This window comes from Stigmatopora nigra, chromosome 3 (genome assembly GCF_051989575.1).
Source record: "Stigmatopora nigra isolate UIUO_SnigA chromosome 3, RoL_Snig_1.1, whole genome shotgun sequence".
In the NCBI taxonomy this organism is placed as follows: domain Eukaryota; kingdom Metazoa; phylum Chordata; class Actinopteri; order Syngnathiformes; family Syngnathidae; genus Stigmatopora; species Stigmatopora nigra.
The window spans coordinates 239,828-260,069 of record NC_135510.1 but is presented as its reverse complement, the minus strand read 5'-3'; the positions used below and the strand labels follow the sequence as shown (position 1 = coordinate 260,069).

General features: G+C 38.6%; 1 protein-coding gene across 1 annotated transcript; it reads left to right on the top strand.

The window, feature by feature from the left end:
• The first annotated feature begins 590 nt into the window (after positions 1-590).
• On the top strand, positions 591-16,782 carry LOC144194816 (uncharacterized). The gene is made up of 13 exons (XM_077714140.1): positions 591-826; positions 1,946-2,142; positions 6,124-6,261; positions 6,566-6,680; positions 7,513-7,699; positions 8,114-8,255; positions 9,386-9,541; positions 9,628-9,683; positions 12,698-12,873; positions 12,981-13,381; positions 14,252-14,345; positions 16,162-16,462; positions 16,537-16,782. The coding sequence occupies exons 1-13, from the start codon at positions 704-706 to the stop codon at positions 16,719-16,721; spliced, it is 2,271 nt and encodes a 756-aa protein (XP_077570266.1). The 5' UTR covers positions 591-703; the 3' UTR covers positions 16,722-16,782.
• Positions 16,783-20,242: the final 3,460 nt, after the last annotated feature.

Genomic DNA, 20,242 nt, shown 5'->3' with positions numbered 1-20,242 from the left:
GCACAAGGCCCTAGACAGCATAGCATAGCACAAACGCCACCACCGCGATAAGGTGATGACTTATTGGGGGGTTAAAAACATTCTGAACAAACAAACAATATTTTTCATATTTTTGGATATATTTTATGTAGTATTAAATTATCAGCCTTGACACCTGCGTATCTCATGCTATTATTGCACCCAAACCGCTACGGACATACATCCTGGTTGTACTGCTCAAGTGACTTCTTTTTTGTTCTATTTAATGCTAACTTTTTTCTCATCTCATCTGATTTCAGCTGACTCCGGGCAAGAGGCGGAAAGACACCCTGAATCGGTGGTCAGCCGATCACAAGCCACAAGGAGACGGACAACCATGCACACTCACACCCATACCGAGGAGCAATTTAGAGTGTCAAATCAGTCTACCATGTATGTTTTTGGAATGAGGCAGGAAACCAGAGTACCCGGAGGATAATGACACTTTGTGAAGTATCATTTCCAATCACGCTATCACAGAAAAATCAGAGTTGTCGAAATAACCGGAAAGTCAAGAGAGCCATGACATTATGTTCTTCACAAGTGTATGTAAACTTTTGACCACAACCTGTTCATTTGTGTCAGGTCGGACCTGTTGGGTGGTTTCCAAAGGAATGCCTTTTCAGAGCTTTGATGGAAACTGACTGAGCAAGCTTTGTTTGACAGACTCTTACAGACATTCGCAATGGCAGTAGATGTCCTGCTCTTGATGCTGTCGGCAACTCTGAGGTTAACGTTAGGTGAGGATTTTTTGGGGGATAGCACAAGTTTTCTTAAGCCTCTCAAGGCCCCTGATGGAAATTTTAAGGTACTGTAAATTTGATGTTTTCTAACGCAAAGCATGTTATGATATGCCTAACTAAATGACCCATGCATTCATTAGGAGATCAGGGGTTATGTGATAAACCGTAAAAAAAGTTCTGACAAACTTGTCTCACAACAATAGAACTGAGAGTAATCACATTAAAAATTGGATGCGAAGAGCGTTTAGCACACGCCTGACACAATTTTTAAGTGCCTCAGATTAACCCTAGGTAAGGAAGGCTAACATATTCTCGCTTCTCCTGAAAATGTTTTATATTGAGGATCGGAACCCTTGGTACCTCACGATACGATGCAGGAGCCTATCCCAGCCAAACGTGGACACCCTGAACTGGTTACCAGCCAATTGTAGGGAACAAATAACAAAACCAAACCTGACCAGGAAGACATGGGCATTGCATGATGCAAACAAAGCAGATGATTTGACTAGGACTCACAAAAACACAGTGTTTTAATAGACAGACAGGGTTTATTAAAATATACACACACCTGATCACACTATGGAAGGGAATCAATAAGCCAGCGGTGGCCAAGTCTGGTCCTCAAGAGCCCCGATCCAGTCTGTTTTTCTTATCTCCTTCCTCTAGCACATCTGAATCAAATGACTCATCAGCAAGCTTTCCAAAAGCTTGATATTGATCCCGATGATTTGATTCAGGTGTGTTAGTGGAGAGAGATATGGAAAACAGACTGGATATGAGCTCACGGGGACCGGACTTGGCCACCCCGGCAATAGGTGAAGTGCATACAATAGTCACACGAAAGGGAACGGACACACATCCATCCCAAAATCCCAACTACATCTCACAAAATCTATATATTGACTTCACTGGAATCTGGGTTGTTACCTCAAGTTAAAAATTCACTAAACTATTGTATCTCTGTTGCCCAAACCACAATCATCTTCGTCTAAGTTAACTGATAGGTAGAATTAAACAGTTTACCAATACCAAAAAAAAATATTGTTTGTCGATATATAGAAAAAAACATTAATCTTCAATAAGGAAAACAAACCACACCCAGAACATTATGCAAAATTGCTGTTGCAGCAGATGTCCGTTATTTCCCATATATGTTAAGTAATCTCCAAAACGTCTCTTTGTAGGTGGCATTCTATCACAGACAGAATGGCAGGAAAACCTGTGTTTTTCAATCACCATATACATGTGTGGGGTGTTCAAGCTTTGTCAAGCACGGTGTCATGGAAACAGACCACGACAATACTGGCCACGGCAGGTGGTGTCAATCAGAAGAACACACAATGGCAAACATCTCATGGAATGTTTCCCATATTTCTCTCAGGTACATTACCACTTACCAATTTTGATGGATTACATACATTTTGTATTCATAATAAGAATACAAAAATCTGCTGATGTAAATTACTGTATATATATATATATATATATATATATATATATATATATATATATATATATATATATATATATATATATATATATATATATATATATATATATATATATATATATATATATATATATATATATATATATATATATATATATATATATAGGAACTGGGCAGGCAGGAACTTGGTGGGCAGGAACTTGGCGGGCAGGAACTTGGCGGGCAGGAACTTGGCGGGCAGGAACTTGGCGGGCAGGAACTTGGCGGCCAGGACCTTGGCGGCCAGGACCTTGGCGGGCAGGAACTTGGCGGGCAGGAACTTGGCGGGCAGGAACTTGGCGGGCAGGAACTTGGCGGGCAGGAACTTGGCGGGCAGGAACTTGGCAGGCAGGAACTCGTCGGGCTAGCCGGCACCGGAAGCCTGGGTCGTGGCTTCGGCAGGGGTGTGACTGGCGGCCCAGCTGGCAAGGAAAGTATTTTGCGTGGTTTCGGCACGGGAATTCAGGAAGTATTTTGCGTGGCTTCGGCACGGGAATTCGGGATGTATTTTGCGGGGCTTCGGCACGGTAATTCGGGAAGTATTTTGCATGGCTTCGGCACGGGAATTCGGGAAGCTTGGACGGGCATGGTCGATCGGGCCGTCTGGACGGGCAAGGTTGAGTGAGGAGCTTGGTCAGGGGCTCGAGCGTCCAGGCCCTCCTTCCGCTTCTCCCTGTGGCGCGGCGCTCGCCGCCTCCTCCGGGAGGACGGCACAGCACGCCGGTCGCTACGTGGTGGCCCATTGTAGATGGCCAGCCGACATGGTGAAAGACCTCGCTGCTGCGTCTCCCCACACAGACAAGACGGGCAGTGTTCGAAACTCCTACCTGAGCCTCCCGCCGGCCACCACGTGGTGGTCCACTGTAGATGGCCAGTCGACACGGTGAATGCTGGTTGGGGTAATCCAGGTCAGAGTAATCTGAGAAGGAATAGGGGTCAACATCCTCTGGAGGAGTCTATTGGAGTTCGAATCGGCTGAGAAAATTGTCCGAGTCCGAAACTCCAGCATACAAATTAATTAGCTCCCAGTCATCCTCACCATCAGAAAATTCAGAGTCCCGACTGACATATATGTGGCATTCCAACGGGGCTGATGGAGGCTGGGGAGTATTCCTCCATTGAGGAAAAGACTCGCTGGAGTTTGAATTCAGATAACTAGGGCAATGAACAGGGGGTGTCGGAACTTGGGTACTCTGATTTAGCGGTGCTGGCAGCCCAGTGCGGCGGGCTGAGCAAAGGGTCGGTTTACAGGTGAAACCTGAGCTAGGGCGTGCAACCGGGGCCAATGGAGGCTCAGAATTACCTCCTAGTCGGGATTCCTCTGCTGCCAGAATGTCTCTGAGGTGCCCACCCCACGGTGTATTTATTATAAACTCCCTTAAACGTTTTGGGGAGCTTCCCGCTGAATCCATGTGGTCGGTGGGCTTTGAGCTGGATGGCTGGCAACGACGAGAGCGTCGGTGGGCGGACGTTGATGGCTTTCCACTGGGCCCATGATGATCGGATCATTCTGTTATGATCACGTCGAGGCGTCGAGGGAAAGCAGGATAGAACGAGACGGGCTGTTCTCAAGACAGCAGCTTTTAATGACTCAAACAAGGCTATACAAAACAACAAGGGCTTGAGACAAAATGGGAGCATGGGGAATAGTACCTTGTAGCGATGTGTGCTGTAACATGTAGGTGGGTCATGCAGGACAATCCGACAAAGACTAACAATTTATGTGGTGCTTAAATACCCACATCAGGAGGTAATCAAGGATTCTTTGCAGCTGCTCTGACCTGACGGCAAGCCAGGGGGGACAAACGAGCCGTTTCTGACATGTTGGGTCTGTAAAACCGCTTCAGGAGCAGGCACATAAAGAGTGAGACCAATTTGAAGGAAATACATTCATTACCAGACTTCAGAATGGGAAGAGAGCTCTAACAGTTCCTTGCAACTCTCTCAGAATCAACTACCTACGTCGGTCGAGACCACGAACATTCATGTTCTTTCTACGTCGGTCTAGACCACGGACATTCATGTTCTACCTATGTCAGTCTAGACCTTGAACATTCAACACTACCGCCGTAATAACACTCATTCAAATTAACACACTTCACGGAGACAGAAATCAAAAGGTGAACCTACAATCTTTCTTGTTACGGACTTTCCAGGGGGACCCCTCACCAGAGCGGCGAGGGAATGGCCGTCGGTGTTATGGACGGGGATAGAGGACACTAAAGCAGGCAAGGATGCGAGTCTGGTTCATTCAAATCTTTATTTCGACCGTCCGCAAGGCGGGCGAGCACAAGAGGGGACGGCGCAGGCGGGTTGATGGCCGTAGCGGGAAGGTCGGTTGCCGTGGAGTCCGTGTGGTGTGTACTGGTTTGAAGGCGCAGTTGTTGTCCGTGGTCCATGATCTGTGGTCGTTGTCTGTGGTGCGTGATCCATGCTCATTGTTCTTGGTCCGTGATCCGTGGTCGTGGGGGCAGAGCGTGGTTGGAATCCTGGGTGTAAACAAGAGGTCGAGTATCAATAAAACAGGCAGGGAAAAACGGGAGACCCTTTCAATGGAGGATGCTGTTGACAGTCTTTCTTTTGCCCTTCGTCGCGGTCTGTCATCGCTACGGCAATTGTTGGCTTGTTGGGTCCTGGGTTTCGGCACCAATGTTGGGTCTGTAAAACAGCTTCGGGGGCACGCACAGAAAGAGTGAGAGGAATTTTGATTATTACTAGACTGCAGGATGGGGAGAGAGCTCTAACAGTTGCGGACGGACGCATAGCCTGTTCCTTGCAACTCTCTCTGAATGAAAAGTGGGTGAGTCATATATATATACGTGAAAACAGACAGTTGTTGGCAGGACTTTGGACTGATTCGTTTATTCATCTGCTGGGCAAAGTTTGATTAATCAGTGTCAAGCAGTTGAGTATTTGCGCTGACATGTCCGCCCTCTGCAGGACACACAAAGGTTTCAGATCATCAAATCCATTTTAGTATGACACAGAGATAACCCAAGGAAATAGAAAATACAGTGTCTAAATGACGATTTTATTTACCACGGCAGAAAAAAAAATCCAAACACATTTGCCCCTCTGTGAAAAAGTAATTGTTCCCTGAACCCCATAACGGGTTGTGCCACCTTTTTCAGCAATAACTGAAATCAAGCCTTTACGATAATTTTAGATGAGTCTTTCATAATGAATTGGAGGAATTTGGCCCAGTCCTCTGTTTGCAATTCTTTAAATTCCGCAATATTAGAGGGTTTTCTAGCACGAACAGCCCGTTTCAAATCACACCACAGTATTTCAATCGGTGAATTCATGAACATTGACCTCAACTGAGGCCAGCAAGGCCTGCAGTTCTTTTAATGTTTGTCTCGGTTCTTTTGTTACCTCCAGGATGAGTTATCATCACACTCTTGGAGTAATTTTAGCTTCCCGACCACTCTGAGGAAGGTTTGCCATAGTTTCCAGTTCTCTCCATTTGTGGATAATGACCCTGACAGTGGTTTGCTGGAGCCCCAAAGACTGGGAAAAGACTGTAACCGTTTCCAGATTGATAGATTTTTCCTAGAATTTCTTTGGATTGCGGCATGATGCTCTGGTCTTGTAGCTTATAGCACTTAATTTTGTAATAAATGAGAAGCTCGGTATCAGACCGACTCAAGAAAAGGTCCACATATACAGCCAGTTAGGTCAATGTTATTATCTATATCTATTACATGTTAATGTAATAGAGTAGTTAGCTGTCATTTAACTCAATGATTATTACTTACATATGGGCATAAGAATAACATAGAATGGCACTATACTATTTGATGTATGTGAAGTACATATAGGTATTTATTTATCCAGTATGACAAATATCAAAAATAACAAAAATCATTTTAGTAACACAGGTTGCTGCTGGCCACCTAACATCAATAATAAAACTGACTGGACAAGCCATGCTTATTTGGACCTCGGAACCAGATCAGACACTGAGTCCCTTAACAACTGTCCAGTAACAACGTCAGTGTCCTCCCTCCGGTAAATTGCACAAGATCATCACAAGAATGCATGTAACACAAATTCGAATGTCTTCATTAAAATGTATGACAAAGTGAATTGTGAATGTACAGGTGATTCATTGTTAACAACTACAAGCAAAACTAATTTTGAAGGGCAGCTTTGAGTGTTATTTTTCTGGTTCATCTAAATTATTAATGTTTGATCACAATCTTTTTCCTAAAGTTGCTAAGTAAAATTGTGGATGTATGCACAAGAAACAGACACAGTGACACAACAACTAAAGCCCCTATTTTTGACTTTAATAACGGTATCCTTTATGCAGATTGCCACAGAACTGTTTTTCAGAGATTCATCTGTTGGCACATGATCCAGATGGAGATCAGGTCAAGTGCCACTTTTCAATAGGTGCCACAGTTCATAACATTTCTCTTGATGAGGTAATTCCAGAATTGTATCTAAGTACATATCCAATTCATCATAACAGCATAGCAATATAGAGTCATACCTCTACTTATAAATGCCTCTAGATAAAAAAAGTTTCAGGTTACGAATTGTTTAATATGCAAATGAGTGACTCGAGATACAAAAAAGATCCAAGGGACGAAATCCCCCAAAAACTAAATGCATTTCCTTATCCGTAATTTTATTTTGAATTCCCCTTATTTAGCGAATGAAAATCATACAAATGCAATGTATCACATATTTTCACACACACAGGGCACACATAAAAGTCTCAAATGTACTACAAAGTGGGCGGTTTTCGTCTAGAACGGGCTCTTGTCACCATTTGGCGGACAAACACAGGTATTATGTCTGCCAGTATAACAGCCCAGAGGGAAATATTTCAGCGGTGCAGGGCACAATTTCAGAAGCTTTTTCTATCTTTAGACATTAATTAAAGAATTTCCTCATAATTTTCTTCTATATGTTTCCTAACATCTTTCATACAAAATTGGAACACTTTGACCAATTTTAAAGAGTTTAGTTGGTACTTGTCTAAGGACCGTGGAACAAATCGGAGAATTTACAAACAAAGTACACCTCTACTTTTGAAATTTTCAAGTTACGAAAAAGTTCTGGAACCAAAGAATTTCGTAAGTAGAGGTATGACTGTATTTTGAATTTGGAAAAAAATATTTTATTTGTAGGGTTTGGTGTACTAGCATCTTATCTTGTCAAATTATCTGCACTCTATTTAAATTCAGAACATAAAGAAATCAATCAATAACATGGTTTTTACTGATTTTCATTGTTTATGTGTTCCCCCAGACCACGTGTACACTCAAAAAAACAGGACACCTAAGTGTTGGTGTCTATGTATTGGAAATAATAATAACGGATTTCCCCACCCAGAAAATCATTTTATCCCATGCACATGGAACATCGACATATTGGGAGACCTTTCATAACAATGTATTACCTCTTTGCCAGATAAAACTGCAGTTCGGTCTAGAGAGTAAGTCCTTTATTGCACTCTATTTATAATATTAAGAAGTATTTGCATGTTATTTTCAAAAACGTGCATTTCTTATTTTTGCGTGATTACAAGAGCAAATAAATTGTTCAGAGAAATGTATACATTTTCAGTTTTGTAATTCACTGAATATTTGAAAGAAGTGGTGGCCACAAATCACAAATTTCAATTGGATTATGTCTCTTGATCAAAACGACAAAGTCAAGGCTTTCAAACAATATTATTCACAATAACATTTTCTTGTTATTTCTTTTAATTTGTTTTTAATGTCTCCTGATGAACTTGAGTGTGTTCTAAGAGAGAATAAAAATAAGAGAAACATGAAATGAGGCAGAGCCACAGTATGTGTACACGATTGTAGATTTTTGTGTCTCAGTTATTCTGTCTTTCTTTCAGTCCTCCCCTCATTGCCAAACTGTGAACTTGGTCATGTGCAACCTAAGTTCTTGGAAACAACCCCCAAACATGGTGATGTGCTTCATGCCACAGTTGGTTACGAATTCATTCTTCAGGCCAAAGCACAGGCCCATCATTCTATGTTGGTCTGCTCTTTTATTATTACAGTAATACCTTGACATGCGAGTGTCCCAACAGGTATTTGTTACTTTGCGAGTAGGTGGTGTATTAAAACAAATAAAAAAGGGTTATCCATTGTAATATCCTGTTTATAGTGTTTTTTCAGAGGGTAGGAATGGATTTATTTGTATTTAGTTATTTTCTACGGGAAAAAAAGATGAGTAAATTGACATATGAGCTCGATCCCGGAACATATTAAACTCGTATCTGAAGGTATTACTGTAATTGAAATTGCTAATATTTCCATCATTTTATGAATATAACGATATCATATATTATATACAGCCCATGATACATACGGGAAATACATACAGTAATCCCTCGAATATCGCGGCTTAAACTTACTTGGCTTCACTACATCGCAGATCTCTTTCTGGGTGAAATTTTATTGAAAAGAAATGTATTTTTGTAAGTTCATAAAAATGTGAAAATCCACGCTAAAACTCGCAAGCGGAAGCCACTCCCCTTTCTTCCACTTGCGACTAGGACAGGGATGGGCAAACTTTTCACATTGACTTTAAAACTTTGACGGAAGGGCCGAGTCAGCACAAGATACAATACGTACAAAAAAACACATCCATTAACAGTACATATGAAACATAAACAGAAAAAAATGACTAAAGTATTAACATACTCACACTCATCATTAAAGTAAAAAGTATAAAGTAAAAAGTAAAGTAAAAAGGAATGTATAAAGAAATATTAAAATGTAATTTAAAAAAAAGATAGAGGGGCTGTAAAACACGAAAAACAAATAAGAGTGGACAGAGTCACTGGCTTCCGCGTGACGGCGCCATCTTGGGTAAAAAAAAAAACTCAGCACTGAAGTTAAAAACTGAATTAATAAATTTCAAAGTTCATAAAATTGGGAACATCCACGCTCAAACTCGCAAGCGAAAGTCACTCCCCTGTCATCCACTTTCTACTAGGACTCAGCACCGTTTTTTAAATAGGGGTAACGCTACTTTGCAGTCTTTCGTTTATGGTGGCCATGTCTGGTCTACATTAACTGCGATAGTCGAGGGATTACTGTAGTAAGTTATCAAACAGATAGTTTCCAATTTTTTGACTTCATGTTTTTTTCTGTGGAAGCATTTATGACTTTCAGGTCAGTGGCCCCCACGAGATGAAAAAGGAGTTCAGGGATCACGAACATGGAAAATCTGAACTGACCTTAACCTGGACACCACAATATAGTGATGCGTACAGAGTAGCACCAGTGTGCTTCACTGCGGAGACAAATGAATCGTGAGACTTTAATGCTCTGGAAAATAAGTTTGATACTGTTGGTGATGTCTCTGAAACTAATCGATTATTTCTGCTTTGTATTTCAGCCAATCAGAGATGAGGTGTGTTGTTGTCGTGGTGAGCAAATCACCATCCTTTCATGGTTTGTGAATTTATTTTTTAAAAACTACTTTCCAGAAAAGATTGTAATTCAAACATTTAGGCTTAAAGGAGTAAGTATGATAGGTCTGAAAATACAACTTCAGGAGCAGGTTAAGAACGAGTGAGATCAATTTAAATAGGAAATAGGTTTATTACCGGACTGGAGGATGGTTGGAGAATGCTCCGACAGCTGTGAACCTCTCACAGCCTGCCTTCCTCGCAATTCTCTCTGGATGAACACTAGGTCGGTCTTTATACAGGAACACAGGGTAATATTTCTAAGACAGTGATGTAGGACAGAGCTTATGTAAACAAAACTTTGGGCTAATATGGTTAGACATTAGCAGGTTTAATTTGTATGCAAATGTGACAGGGTAAAGGGAGTTAAGTTTTAAATGAGTGCATGTGTGATGTAAAAATGGTTCTGGGATTGGGGGTTTAACTCACTTTACCCTGTCACACAAACACAATATTTTTATAGCACATTCAAACTGCCGCAGCCTATCTTATATTGCGCGTTTCGAACAAACAGTTCCAAAGTGAGTTGGCCATATTCCACAATACAAGGAAACAATTGCAAGGCCAGCTAGTTAGCTATCTTACAATTCGTGGTGCGAACAAACAATTGCAAGGCCAGCTAGTTGGCTCATCCTACATTCCACTGTCCTAACAAACCATTGTAAAACCAGTTTGGCCATATTGGCTCGACATGAACAAACAATTATTAAACCAGTTGGCAGGTCTACCCCAATAAGTAACAACCTTTTTCTGTTGACTTTGGATGCAAGGCAGCGTACAACTTGGAATGATAAGTATAACTTTTTTAAATTCCAAGGAGCATTGTTACAATCCACTATTCAAACTTGTATTCAATTGTGTAAGCAATTAAGTATATTCCTTTGTTTTTAATTTGGGAGAAAACTGAAATCCCCAGAGAAAAAAATCGCAAACTCCACTCAATCTCAGTCAGAGCTGAGAAGCTGACAAAGGCCAGAATGCCTTGCCGAATTCACTCATTCAATAAAGTGTAGGAAATGTGGTTTCAGTTATTGTGTGGCTACCAGGTTGTACTGCAGTCTACATTTTAGCTCAAATTAGCTAAACATGATCATGAACAAGAAGAAGAGCGTGGCCGGTCTACTTGCCGAAAGACATTTAGCCGACTGACATCTGGCCGACAGCCAACTCGCCGAAAGACCATTACACCAGAATAGAACACATTGAGATTAATCTTTGAATTGAATTAAGGTTCTCAGAAAATAATTTTGAATATATATTTCCTAAAATATTGGGAAATTATTTATTAAATTATTTATTTTTTATTTAATTAAAATAAATTTAACAGGTATATATTTCTGCATATCTCGAACTCCAATGAGTTATCAATTAAACAACTACGACAAGTTCAAATATGGTGCTGCTGCTTATGTAGTACCCCTGAATTAGCAATTCATTGCTTTAAACACAGGGGGAAATAATCAGACAGGTCAGTTGTTGTTATCTTCAAGCCAACTTTACTGTAATGCCTGAAGATTCCCCGCGATTCAGATATATGAGCCCAGACATAAAAAATCGAATACCGATCCATACCCTTGCTATTTGGCTGGAGGCATCAATATTCGAAGACTGATCCAATCCCAAATCTAGTTTTACATCACACATGCAATCATTTTTAACTTAAACACGTTTAGCATGTGACCCTCTATCATTAATAACTTACACACTTTACCATGTCACACTTAATAAAAATATTCCTGAATACTCTTCCCATGACAAGAGTATTCAGGAATATTTTGTATATTTATAATGTGCTAAAATCACACGGAAAACGGCATTAAATGATTAAATACAGATACTGGAACTCTTTGGAAGTTTAAACCGGGTCCATGGTAGTGATTTCCCTGGTACAAGACAGCCATGGACGTCAATGGCGAAAACCCCCAAAATGCACAAAAATGACTTTGAATTCAGCCGAAAACCGCATTAAATGAATAAATATGAATACCACAGCATAAATAAAAGTACTGGCAATTTTTAGCGACTATTACCGAGCCCAATGTGCTTGATTTCCCGGTAAAAAGTGCACTTTTAACGCTGTTCCCCTACCCAATTGCAGTAAAATTATTTGTCCATCACCCGTACGCACTCTAGACTGGTTTTGAATCGGCAGAACACTTTCACCCGGTGGACAAATCTTTTACTGCAATTTGGTCTGGTACCGGGTTAAAAGTGCACTTTTTCCTAGAAAATCAAGCACCTTGGGCTTGGTTAGTCTCTAAAAATCGCCAGTAATAAATGCTTTTATTGTCATTATATGAGATAGAATGAGAGCGATGAAATGAGAGCATAATAGACTGTAGCGATGTAAAGTGAGAATCAATGCATCCAATATTTTTTTAATGAAATCATGGATGAGGAAATGCATTTCTTTTTGGGGTATTTCGTAACTTGGATCTTTTTTGTATCTTGAGTCAACCATTTGCATGTAAAAAAATCATAACGTAAAAGTTTCCTACCTAGAAACATTCGTAATCAGAGGTATGACTGTACTTACTTACCTACTTAATAATACATAGTCATTTAAGCCTAAATCCTAATCTTATTTTATGTTTCCTTGTTTAATTTATTTTTATTTTACTTGGCGTCAACTCATAAATTAACCAACTGTACAATTTTCTCAATACATTTCAAGTGTAGTTGATTGAAAACGTTCCCATTTAATTGAGACATCTGCAAAAGATGAAGAGCATAGTGATGAAAATGCAAATTACTGTATGGTCCTTTTGAGGAGGTGATTTTCCCCACATTGAAGATTACAGCCTGAGGCTAAAGATATAAGTTGCTCCTTAATTGCCGAATGTAGCACAATACTCCAACAGCAACTCAGTATCCCCTAAATACAGTATTGACCTGGTCCTGTCTTCATTATCACATTGAAATATATGGTGTTGCAGAGTACCTGTACATTTTCAGATGATATTTTGCACGTTTCCTTGTATTTTAACATGATTACAGGTAAAACGGCTGTAACATGCAGTGCCAACAAGATGATGATTACCATTGAAAGATCTACATTGTCTGATGTGGATGTAAACCAACTTTCGCTGAATGACCCATCATGCTTGGTCAACTATAATACTACGCACATAATGGCCTCTGTGTTGTTCAACAACTGTGGCACTACAGTTGAGGTACAAACATGAATTCAATTTTCCAATTCATCTCTAATATTGTGCAGTAATTCATATAAATTATAACATCTATGAAAGTTTCACACTTCCTTTTCTCTTCACAATAGGATAAAGAAAACCATATTTTTTTCAAGAACCAGATCCAAACTTCACAAGATCCATCGAAAATTGTCTTCCGAAGTAAGATGTTGAAGGTTGGGTTCTCTTGCCAGTTCCCCAAAACAGCTACTCTCTCTTCCAATTATAATGTTGAGGAGTCTGACTACATTTTTAGTGATTCAAAATTTGACACCTTCAGTTATTCATTTGATGTTTACTCTGATGGCAACTTCTCAAGCAAGGTGCATCCCAGTGCTTATCCTGTGCAAGTGGAGTTTCTTCAAAACATTTATTTGGGAATTAGGGCTGAATCAGATCTAGCAAATGTGAGTTTGTTCCTGGACTCATGTAAAGCCACCCCTGATCAGAACGTTGACAATCCTGACTTCTATGACCTTATCAAAGAGGGGTGAGTATCTCTACAAAATGCTATTTCTAACACAAAAGTGATCATGTATTCAAATCACTAAAAAACGTCCAAAACTGCATTCTATTATACACGGTTGCAGAGGTTAGTGTTGAGGCCCCACTTTGGTTACACGCCACATCATTTTAATTTGTGTCCCTTTATAGCTTATTCTTCAAATGTATTCATAATTTATTTAATTATTGATATAGTTGATACTTTGATATGCAATTTACTGTTCCAATATACAAAAACAAGATCCAAGTTAGGAAATTTCCCAAAACAAAGCATTCTTTTATTTCATATTGAAATTGTCGCAGTAGCATTGCGTCCTGCTTGAGTTTGTCAAGTGTGGTTAAATGTTAAAGCAACTTTGCTCTTTATTTAAAATTTCTGGTGGGTATGAAATGAAGAAGCGGGCCCTAACCCACCTTCCATCACTATGATATTCCAACCAATCCATCACGGACCGTTCAATCAATTAGATTTCTGCTGAAAAAGGAAGCACCTGACTAAAATCTATTGATTGGATATCTAAGATACCAGATTGGTGGCAGGATTTCCTCTTACGCGTTGTAACAAAAACGTTCACTCCTTGCAACCCCTTTGTGGAATAGTTTGCTCACCCATGGTTCAGTTAGGAGGTTTTTTTGGAAGACGATGAGACGAATTTAAAAAAAAAATCTAAACAAAAAAATACTGCTCTATTTACAAGTCTTGGAACCAATTAAATGTGTAAGTAGAGATAGCACTATAATCTGGCCCACTTTCTTCAATTCTTTTTGGGTTTAGAGTTCAAAGATTAGCGGAACCTTAAAGAGAACTCATTTATAGGCCATAATGGTAAAGCAGAAACATGTTTTTTTTTCACAGATGTGTAAAGGATCCATCTTTAAGCACTAAAATGGTTGATGCCTTGTTATACCACTTGGAGTTTCAAGCATTCAAATTTGAAGACAGTGACCAGGTGACTGAACAGAATTTTGTCATTTAATTTTAACTTTATTTGCCAAAGGAGTGACTGATTCGATCACTGATTTAAGGGAACTGATCTTCTGGTTCACACAATAAGGTTTAGTGTTCTAGCCACCAAGAATGAATATAAAACTGTGGTCAGATGTGGAACAAAAACATTTTTTTGTTATGATTTCCTCGGCCATGGAGCAAAGTGGGACCGAAGGAAGCATACAACAAAAAGGGAGTGCTGGTGCACAAATGTAAGGTTCAATGGAAAAAAACAGCTTCCAAATAAACGTAAAACTGGTAAAACTTAACAAGGTAACAAACTTATTGGGGAAGAACGAAGATGAGGGAGACGCACAATGACGAAAAGGTGACAACCAAATACACAAAAAACTCGCACACCGATGCACACATAAACAGGTTTTAAGTATACAGACTGGGGTTGACAAAAACTTGAGTCACACAAGGGAAGAAGAGCCAGAAAAGACAAAGCAGGTGAAACTCATACAATCACGTGGACAGGACGCACAGGGAAATGCACTCAACCACCAAAACATGACAGATCCCAGATGTCCCAAAGAAAACTAGCCTTCACCAAAAAAAGGGAGGGTGACAAGGGGCCCAGAGGGCCAGTCAGGCGGATGTTCCAGGCAGCTTCCAGTTCTTTCTGAACAGTCTCCTGAAAGGTCTCTGGAGGGACGACGGCGATGTTGCAGGTTGCCTCGACCGGGACGCACAATGCTCCCCCCCTTGAGAGTCGCCGCCGTTGGAGTCCCCACCTACAGTGTCGTCGGTGACCAGGACTCCGACGACACTGCTGAATGGGCACAGAAAAGTAGGGCGCAGGGACGGAAGCTTGAGAGGGACTAGCAGGACTAGAGGAGAACGGGGCACCCGCTAGGGAGCCCGGCTATTGACACTCTTGCCTCTCGCGGCACCGGGCCGCCGTCAACCGAGTCCCATTTAAAAATAAAATGGTTATTTGTGGAGCTGGGAGGAGGCTGGAATGAATGTTACATGGAGGATCAACAAGAGGAAAACATAAGCGGGCAGGCGGAGGGGTGATGACAGGTGGGTGACAGGCAGGCCCCCGTCGGCGTTAATGGCGATGGCCTCCCGTCAAGTCCTTGGGAGGAGACCAGTGGGCGATCTCACACGGGAGCCCGGAAGATCCTGCTGGGTCCATTATTGGTGCAAGCATTATGTTATGTCTGCTGTGGAGCAGAATGGGACCAAAGGCAGAGGAGGGAGACGGGAAAAGGGGGTTACCAGTTTACGATTCTAAGGTTTAAAGTTAAAAACAACTACAAAATAACTTTACAAACATAACACTGGGAAAACTTAACAAAGAGGCAAACTCAACAGGAAGGATGTTGACGAGGAAAATGCACACCTTCGAAAAGGCGACATAAACAAAGACAGAAAATACTCGCATGCCGGCGCACGCAAACATGAGGTTTAAATACAGATACAGGCATTAATGACAATAGGTGAAACTCAGATACAATCAAGCGGACAGGACACACCCGACCACCAAAACCCACACAAAACATGACATTTTCCCCTGTGTTCAGATTAATACTAGGATGTTATTAAATTCACTCTGTGATCTCACCCAATGTGAAACACTAACTGTTCCTGAATCGTTTTGAATTACGACATACTGGAGAAGTTTTGTACATAAACGTCATTTTGAGATAATAGAAAAAAAGTCTCATGAAGGTATTTAACTCATTTTAACATAGTCCCATTTGTGGACCAAATTTACACAAGATAACGTAAAAGCAACAATTAAATATTCCATTCCTTTTGTCTGACAGGTCTACGTCACCTGCTCGGTTTTCATGTGCGACGTCAATGATCCCTTCTCCAGATGTGCCATGGGTTGTGTGGACAAGCGGTTCCGCCGACGCAGACAAGCAGCGAGCAATCAGTTCTCCATCCAATCTCTAACTCAGGGTCCTTTTCAATTTGTCACTGAAGATTTTTCAAGTGCATCTTTACAACCTTACAATGGTTTAAGGAACAGAGCAGATGTTCAGATGATCAAAACTGCTGCGAGAAAGAAAACAGAGATGGACTCCAACGATGCACTGAAAAAAAATGAAAGACTTATTCCAGGTGCATCATACGAGCTAAATAATGTACATTATTACATTATTGTATCATCTAACATCATTTGTGTCTTTTGACAGTTTTTTCAGAAATCCTTTTGAACGGACGAATAGAAATGAAGAAGATACTCAGTACCAGTTTTAGCACTGCCGTCTTGGGTAGTGTGTGCTTGCTGTCTGTGGCAGTGTTGGTTATTGTTATTACTTACCAGTGGTGGACCGTCAGGGCCTGCAAAGCCTTCTCTGCTGGCCTAAAAAATATCTGAATCACAGACTGATGTTAATTATATTTTGTCCACGAATACTAATAAATAATTCCAGATTGTCTGTCAGCTTCCTTTAATTGCTTTTTGGTTGCACTGCTTCCAGATGAGTTTTCATATTTAAGCATTTCACCAATCACATTTCAGCCATTATTTGTTGCCAGGGTCAGTCAGTTCTGCAGGCTCTGCTGCATAACACAAGCATTGATAAAACAGTTGCTTTAACCAATCAGATTTCGAGTTGGGGACACCAAGGCCTTCTTGCAGGCGTAGCGAAACGTCAGCGTTTTTGCCAACTATGATTGGCTACTGATAGAATGATTTAATGGCTGTTTTGTCAATCCACAATGGCTGAGGGAGGAGAAGAAATTGATTTCTTTGCAGAGTTACTGTTATTTTCAAGACAAACTTTTCAAGAAACGCTAGACATCATTAAGAAAGGTCGGAGAACTACGAAGGAAGCAAGCCTGACATAACTGCCAGAAATACGACAGGACAGGCTCTACTTTCAGCATTAGCTTTGATGGCGATTGAAAAGAACTTCTTGATGGAGCTGAAATCCACGAATGATCTTAATGACAGAGTAATTAAAATTTTTTTCAGGAAATAAAGGAGCATGGATTTTGTGTACAAATAAAAAGGATTCTTGTTACGTAAAATGTGGCTATATTCCTAATTAATATTTTAAATTCATGAGGTTATTATTGATGTTTTTTTTATGTGTTGCATCTGTAGATGCAGTATAGGTTTTATAGCCATGAAATAGTTATTGAGGTTTGGATTGATTCAGAAAGAGCACTAAAGAAGGCCTATGTGTGAAATGCATGGCCCGACACTGTTACTTACCATGCTTGAAAGAGCAGCGGACAGGATCAGAAGCCTTTTCTGGTTTCACAGTGAAATAACCAAACTCAACTCTTTCCTTGCTAGCTTGCGAGTTATTCTAGGTAGGTCTTTAATGCGACTCAATAAAAATTGCGAACTAACTAACCAAGGTGACCCAGTGTTAGTCCAGTCATTGTGTAAAATAAGTGAAAGGATTAGGCACTTCAGACTTTGGACATGGTGCAGACACCTGCCACCTCCAGAAGTTCTCTGTTGACACCGCCATTGTTGGACGACTGAGTGACGGGTACGACCTGGAGTACAGGGGAGTTATCACAGCCTTTATCGACTGGTGTAGGCAAAACCACCTCTACATCAACACCAGTGGGTATATATATATATATATATATATATATATATATATATATATATATATATATATATATATATATATATATATATATATATATATATATATATATATATATATATATATATATATATATATATATATATATATATATATATATATATATATATATATATATATATATATATATAAAACAGTTATATATATATATATATATATATATATATATATATATATATATATATATATATATATATAAAACAGTTATATATATATATATATATATATATATATATATATATATATATATATATATATATATATATATATATATATATATATATATATATATATATATATATATATATATATAAAACAGTTATATATATATATATATATATATATATATATATATATATATATATATATATATATATATATATATATATATATATATATATATATATATAAAACAGTTATATATATATATATATATATATATATATATATATATATATATATATATATATATATATATATATATATATATATATATATATATATATATATATATATATATATATATATATATATATATATATATATATATATATATATATATATATATATATATATATATATATATATATATATATATATATATATATATATATATATATATATATATATATTTCAGCAACACGGTTACTTATTTATATATTTATTCATGTATTTATTTATTAACTTACTATTAACTATCTATTTATGTTTAAAATGCCTGTCCTATTTCCTCATTCTCTTGCTACTGCAACAAAGAAATTTCCCGAATACGGGATGAATAAATTTTATCCAATCCAATAAAACAGCATTTGCCAACAACTCAATTCCGGTAAGTTGTCAATGTGTTATTAATATATGTAGAAGTGATTTAGAAATAATTATGGCTTTAAAGAGCCCACAAGGCTTTCCGTATTGTTGCATTGTTTGATGCATAAGCAGGAGCGACAAGCATCTTAAGAAGCTTGAAATGAGAAGCAGCAATCATAGACTAGTATAAAGATTTTTAAATCATACACAGAAATTCCAGTGCGTAATGACAATTAATTTAGCAAAATTATTATTGTTACACAATGTTCTTTCAGCAGATGATAGAATTTTGCTTGCGTGACAGGAAATGAAACTCAAATGTCTAAAATGCAGCTGACCATAAAAAAGACTTGCTTGTATGCATTCAGTTATTTCATTATGTCAACTCAAAACTTGTAAATGTGATCTAGATAAGCTTATTATTTTTCGAAAATACTTCCTTGTAGTAAATCTCCACACAATACAACATTTGGATTGAATGAAATGATGCTGTTGGATCAATGAAATGGTAAGTTGAAGACTCAAATGACAAAACAAGGAAAACATGACAAACAAGGAACAGGTTCCATCTAATCATCCAACATCTTACACCCCTTATCCAAGAACAAGCAGCATATCCAGGAGTGAAGCTCTCTCTCTAAAGCTTAACCCAGCTCTTTTCAGCTTTTGGCGCTTTTGGCGCCATTGGCGTTCCTAGCCCAGCCGTGAGATATAACATCCCCACAGTCCTCCTGGTTGTCAGCAGCTCTCCTCAGAGAAACTATGATCAAGCGTCTTACCCCTATCATTGAGAGAGAGAGCCATGACATTATTATGCTTATTTTGATGATGAGGATGATTATTATTATGTTTATTATTATCATTATTAGTATGATTATTATTATGGTTATTATTATGATTATTATGATTATTATTATCATTATTACTATGATTATTATTACTATGATACTATGATTATTAGTATTATGATCATTATTATCATTATTATTATGATTATTATTATGATGATTATTATGATTATTATTATGATTATTATTATGATTATTATTATGATTATTATTATGATTATTATTATGATTATTATTATGATTATTATTACTTTTCTCATTTCAAGTACATAATTCAATTCAAATTAAAAAATTCAATTCAAATGCCTTTAATGACATCATACACAGCTGCGCATAACAAAATTGCTGGTGCAACTCCAAGCTTTTCAAAATGTTTTCCCAGTTTAAAAAAACATAAATAGTAGTATAAAAGTATAAAAAGGCACATCCTGGCTAGGTGAATTCAAAAATATTGCAGTCTAATATATTGCACATCGTCATTGCACACCCCGAAGTTATTGCACAGGTGTGTCGTGCTAACCTAAGTTCAGAGTCCTGATGGCAACAGCTGGAACAGGTTGTGACCAAGGTGGTATTGGTCCCTGAGAATGTTCCTGGCCCTACTGAGGAAGCGA

Excerpts from the sequence above, each read along its gene's own strand:
- LOC144194816 (XM_077714140.1), top strand. The coding sequence starts at position 704 with ATGGCAGTAGATGTCCTGCTCTTGATGCTGTCGGCAACTCTGAGGTTA. Across the intron at positions 2,143-6,123 it reads GTTTCCCATATTTCTCTCAG|TAACACAGGTTGCTGCTGGC; the intron begins GTACATTACCAC and ends AAATCATTTTAG. Across the intron at positions 6,681-7,512 it reads ATAACATTTCTCTTGATGAG|ACCACGTGTACACTCAAAAA; the intron begins GTAATTCCAGAA and ends GTGTTCCCCCAG.